This window comes from Gadus morhua, chromosome 21, assembly GCF_902167405.1.
Source record: "Gadus morhua chromosome 21, gadMor3.0, whole genome shotgun sequence".
In the NCBI taxonomy this organism is placed as follows: Eukaryota; Metazoa; Chordata; class Actinopteri; order Gadiformes; family Gadidae; genus Gadus; species Gadus morhua.
In genome coordinates, this window is record NC_044068.1 from 11,278,044 (window position 1) to 11,283,826 (window position 5,783).

General features: G+C 39.6%; 1 protein-coding gene across 3 annotated transcripts; it reads left to right on the forward strand.

Annotated features, from left to right (window-relative positions):
• Positions 1 to 956: 956 nt before the first annotated feature.
• Positions 957 to 5,485, forward strand: e2f6 (E2F transcription factor 6). 3 transcript variants are annotated; one of them, XM_030345700.1, is made up of 8 exons: positions 957 to 1,497; positions 1,841 to 1,866; positions 2,061 to 2,113; positions 2,361 to 2,562; positions 3,292 to 3,447; positions 3,587 to 3,701; positions 3,814 to 3,964; positions 4,685 to 5,485. In XM_030345700.1, the coding sequence occupies exons 1-8, from the start codon at positions 1,147 to 1,149 to the stop codon at positions 4,720 to 4,722; spliced, it is 1,092 nt and encodes a 363-aa protein (XP_030201560.1). In that variant the 5' UTR covers positions 957 to 1,146; the 3' UTR covers positions 4,723 to 5,485. The 3 variants fall into 3 exon arrangements, with proteins under 3 accessions (XP_030201560.1, XP_030201561.1, XP_030201562.1); XM_030345701.1 differs by having other exon boundaries at positions 962 to 1,497; positions 2,367 to 2,562; XM_030345702.1 differs by having other exon boundaries at positions 962 to 1,497; positions 2,376 to 2,562.
• Positions 5,486 to 5,783: the final 298 nt, after the last annotated feature.

Sequence of the window (5,783 nt, forward strand, 5' to 3'; positions counted from 1 at the left end):
GAGAGTCAACGTTGCATGTCATTAGTATATTTGGCAGAAATACAATAGCCTACATTATGCAATCTATAATTTATTAAATAATAAAATACCAAACAATGCAAAATTATGACAAAAAGTTATATAATATATTATATATTATATTTAATTTTATTATATTATATGATCATATATTATATTTATTATAGTAAAGTATATTACGTTATATTATAATCACTGAGTATAATACAATATTTAATATTTATTTTATATATATATTTAATATAATTTATTTCTTTGGAGTTTCACTCAAAAAATTTAAAATTACAGACCTACGCTTGCCTAATTGCTTATTTTTTAATGAATTCCATGCAACGATATATCTTAGGCTATGAGTCTTGGTATCATTTACCTATTAATATGTTTCCCGAGACGTTGATCCCCCAGATACCCCCCAGCCCTTAATTTTCCCAGCGGTCTGAGTTCATTCCTCTGGATTAATTAGCGTATGATGTGGTGAAAGGTCATATTAAGTGTGTTTGATAGTAGGCCTACTCATTTTTCAATTTGTTCAGCTATTTCTGAATCTAATTAAATGGAAGAAGCCTGGATTTTGCAGCAAATTTAATCAATCACAAAAAGCTGTGATGGTGCATCGAATATTCATCTAAAATCAATAAACTATTGTTATGTTATAGTTTATTATATATCGATCTATTCTCCTGCAAATAAATCTAACTTGAGTGCTTTTATGAAAATGTTTTCTATAAGCCTACTATAAGAAAAGTGTTGATATAATATTGGAACGCATAACTTAATCTTCTATCGCTTCTCAGGAAATCATTATTTGTGAAGCACAAGGCACAGGGTTGGATAACATCTGCCAAAACTGTAAACGTCAGTCAAATAGGTCGGAAATCCCGTCCCAGCAGGTGGCAGTATATAAAGACTGTGCTTCTCAAGAACCCTAGCTTTCCTTTCCACGAAGAAGAACTACCACGCCTTTGATGGCTTGCTCTACACTTGATTGGCTCAAATCTACTTCCGACAAAACAAAAAAAAGCAAGTATCTTCCTTTCTAGACAAGCGTGTGTCACAAACAAACAAGCAAACGTCAAGGAATAATTAACAAAATATCGCTCGGATGAGTTTTTGCAGTCAGTCGTGACCATGAACAAGTGCGTAGTCTCCGGCTGCCCGAACCGTCGAAAAGGGCCGCTCAACCGGGTCCAGAAGCGGTTCTACCAGTTCCCGAAGGACCAGGCGCGGGTTAAAGTATGGCTCGCCGCCTTGAGGGAGACCGAGAAGCAAGATTCGACAGAACAACACGTGTTATGCGAAGACCACTTTCTACCGCAGCACATCACTGCAGGGGGGATTAGAGAGGACGCAATACCGATCATGTCTCCGTACTTGGACGGGGTGCTCGGCACGGACACCCCTTGGGCCGAGGAATCGTCCGAGGAGGACGCGCAGTGGGCGGAGGATGGCGTGGAGGAGGATGCACCGCTGCCATCAAAGGTAAGGAAAATGCACATCGACTCGTTCTCAGCGTGGTCAACACTGTTATATCATCTTAGATTGTTATTCACTGCTATTACAACGATGTCACATTTTGTCTAAAGGTTTTGTTGGTTCTTTATGTTTTTCCCAAATATCCTCCCCGTTATGTTACGAACATGCTAACGGAATGGACCGCCAATGCCGAGGGACTGTTGTTATGGATAAAATGATTAGGAATTTAATTAATAGTCGTTGATTGTCGTGGCATTACTGTTTACAGACTACATAGGCCTACAGTAGGATGATGATCAACTCCAAGCGTTTGCTTCTTTTAAATATCGTTGTTGTCATTCTTTTACAGGCACCACTCGAAAGTGCTTCAAACCGGTAAGGCTGATGGTCCGCTCATGTTATTACTTCAGACTCCTTCTAGCGAGAGACAAATAAATAGTATTGATTACCTTCTTCATAGTGGTATAGACACAAACCTTTCTGAAATGGATCATAATGTTCCTCTTCGTTATTACTAGTTGTTTAGGCAAAGCAACTTTAACATAGCCGTGTTTCCTTCTCATTGTCAGTTGGCGTCCTAGTGATGAGAAACTCGCCAGGCTCGACTCGTACTCGAGAAACGGTATGAAGATATGGCTTGTATATATTTTTTTTTATATAATCCTATTCCCCAAACTCCAATAAGACCTTAACACAACTAATATTGGTTTTATAGGTTTAGAATCAAATGAAAGGTTTAGAAAATAAATACTTTTCAAATGTTTTCTTTTATGCTTTTTATGTTAATTAGTGGTGAATGACGATGACATAGTCCCTTCATGAAAAACAATCGTTTCTTCTAGAGTATTGGTTTTTATTTGATTCCACAGTTACCATGTGTCCAGATGTCTCCCTGGCATGGCTGACCAAGGCCCTTCTGCAGGAGATGGGGAACGCCCCAGACGGCGTTCTGGACCTCAGGCAGGCGGTCCTGAACCTCAAGACTCGACGCCGGCGAGTGTATGACATCACCCAAGTGCTGTCCAGCATCAGCCTGATTAAAAAGGAGTCTGCCAACAAGGTCAAGTGGATGTACGTATGTGGGCCTATAAAGTCACACAAATTAGACTTCAGATGAAAAATCGAATAAAGTCTTATAGTAGACAAGCTCAAATCTGGGTGGTGTTTCACCTTCTTCTGTTACGACCATTCATGCTGCAGTACAAAATGAACACAATACAAATTTAAGTATGATACTAGCCCATTCCAACCCTAATCCTGGGGCTGCTCGATTATGGGGGGAAAAAAACAAATCACGATTATTTTGGTCAATATTGAAATCACGATTATTCAGACAATTCTTTTTGAGTTTGAAAACATGATGTATTTATTCAGCATGTCTCTCCCAAAACCACTAAACTCCAAAATTTCGCCTTAAAAAAATACACAAAATGGTCAAAAGAAAATGTTCAAGTCTAAAGTTTTGAAAGTGAATACTCGTTTTATATTAATTTTGCTAAAATCGAAATTGCCTACAAAATTTGATTAATCGCCCAGCCCTACTAAATCCTCTGAGAGCACTAAAAAACAATTAAACATAATACACACTCGCTTGGAAGATAATTATCCATTACATTTTTTTTTTTTTACTTTATCATCACATACCATTTAACCTAAGTAACACTGTCCATCTGAGAACAGTGTTTCCATCCATTCTTGTCGTAACCTTTTCTTTAACCCAGTAGAGCCGTCTCTGTTTGGTACGTCTCTGTCTCTCCCTCTCCCCCCCCCTCCTAACCATTGTCTCTCTTCCTCTCCCAGAGGGAAGATCCCTGTGTCTTGTTTCCTGAAGAAGAGCCAGTTAAGCTCCCAGAAGGAGTTGTCCAACCTGAAGTCTGTGGAAGACTCTCTGGATGAGGTCATCAAGACCTGCGCCAAGCAGCTCTTCGACCTGACCGACAACCCAGACAACATAAAATATCCTTTTCAAGTCCAGGTCAAACAAAGTACTATTCAGGGTTACAACAAGTACAACAAGTGTTCAACAGCTTCCAAACCCTGAATACGTGCATCTAGTAAAAGATCTACTTTACTCCTTGACTCGCCATGCCTCTACGTCCGCCTACGTCACCTACGAAGACGTCAGCCGCATCGAGGTGTTCCAGGACCAGACTGTCCTGGTCGTCAAGGCTCCCGAGGACACCAAGCTGCAGGTTCCCACCCCAAAGGAGGTGGGTTGATGATGTCATCACTGAGGTCCTTCGCTTTTGGTGTGAACGCAGGGTTAGGGCAAAGAAACAAACTTTTCTTTCCATATGTGGTGGTTCTGTTTGGGTTCTACAGGACAGCATTCAGATGAACCTGAAAGCAGTGAAGGGTCCAATCTCCGTGGTAACTTCAGAGATGGGTCTCCGCCCGGGCTCCAGCACCACCACCGGAGAATGCTTTGTAACGGTCGAGCAGAGTCACATCCGAACATTACCTTTAAATACAGGTAGCTCCCACCACCGAGGTATCGCACTCAGCACTTGTGAGCTCACTACAGGGGTACTTTCTGAGGTGGCTTGTAATTATGGCAAATCTAAATAACACTCGTAGGTTTCAATTTAAGCCCTTTGCAAACATACAAGGTAATTAAATAGCATTGTTATGATGTTAGCTTTTAGCATTGTGTCCTACTTAATTCAAGGTAAACTAGCAGTTAGTTAAACTAGTTAGCTAAGCACTGTTTCTATGGAACGGCATAATGGAATCATGCTGTGGCAATATGCTTATTATAAGCTTGGAATAATTTTCTAAATGTTAGGATCTAACAGAACTTTACGATGTTCTCACCAAGAGGTCAAATAGGTTTTGTTGAATTCTTAATTTTCTATTGTGTGTTCTCCCGGCATGTACAGCAGAGGGAGCTGTGATATCTCATAAAGGATACTCGGTCAAGACTCGTTATGACAGCCTAATGTAATCAATAGACAAAAAAGATGTCCCATTATAATATCCTGTCACAGTGGTTTTTTTGTTGTTTCATATATATACACAAACGCAATGCAAGTCTTATGAAACAAATTTGGTACTTTATATCTGCAGGAATTGGTGTGGAAGTCACTTCCTTATCCATGTAGTTCGACCCGTCTAAAATGTTATTTGTTAGTTGTTCACAGTATCTGTGGATACTAATCCGGATACTACTTATTTATTTATTCTTGTTTTTCAGAATCAACCAATCCACAGAGTGCTGTCAAAAGTTCATAGCCAACCAACCACCCAACAACAGAAAGACCACTCACTTGTTCTCCTGGTTCATACTCGGGCCTTGGTAACGGCCAGAAAATAGATTGACCATAAGATGATTCCTCTTTTATTTTATGACTTCCATTAAACCCAATGTCATATCTCATGCTTTGACTTCCTCTCCATTTTGAGAGCAGTGATGAAGGGGAAGTGACTTTTCCTACAGTTGCTGCTATAGGCCTACTACTAGCCTACGTTGACCAAACAGGATATTGAAATACCCAGGCCAGGAACTATTCTAGAACATAGAATTTCCAAAACGTAGTTTGGATGGTTTATTCAAACGAGATTGCGCGACCAATGGAAAATTTCCCAATCCCAGAGTATTTATATGGTTTATATGGTTATATGGTATGTTTTGGAAAATAACAAACAGAAATTGATGGCGTAAAAAACACAACAACCTAATTTGTATAGGCTTAATTTCTCTACGTGTCTCATTGCAGAGTATCTTGTATTATTATTTTTATTCATCACACAGCAGTGCTATTATTCTCTATTGTCTTGAGTTATGTATTCAAAATATTTACACTTTCAACGTGACCAAAAAAACCGCTGCATTGTTGGATGCCTAACCTATGTTTAAGTTTGCCTTGGATGTTATTCAGAACATGGAATGTCAATCGGGTTGAATGTGTTTTATTGTACAGATGTTTGCATTATGTCATACACTTGCCTTTTTTATTTTATAACTAATAAACCCAGTCGTTTTGACAACATGAGACGTTCGTGCCGTTGCCTCACTGAACCCATAATACCTCGTCCACGTTTCGTGTGCGCGGTCAACTTTAAAACTATTGGTGGCCCAGTTATAAACGTTTAGATAAATATTTTTGTTGAGGCCATGTCAGTTTGGTGTTCCTTAAGTGACATGGAGCTGCAATATCCACACATTTGGAATGACTATTTAACAGATGACATAGTCTTGCCCCGTGAGACGGATTTAGTGGAAATGGACAGAACTTGATTGAAAATTAAGCAACCTACCGCGCTAGCACACAGAGCCCGCCCCTCGCGCTCAG

Bases quoted from the DNA above. Each gene is read 5' to 3' on its own strand.
- e2f6 (XM_030345700.1), top strand. From the start codon at position 1,147: ATGAACAAGTGCGTAGTCTCCGGCTGCCCGAACCGTCGAAAAGGGCCG. The intron at 2,114-2,360 runs GTATGAAGATAT...TTGATTCCACAG, and splicing joins CGACTCGTACTCGAGAAACG to TTACCATGTGTCCAGATGTC. The intron at 3,965-4,684 runs GTAGCTCCCACC...CTTGTTTTTCAG, and splicing joins AACATTACCTTTAAATACAG to AATCAACCAATCCACAGAGT.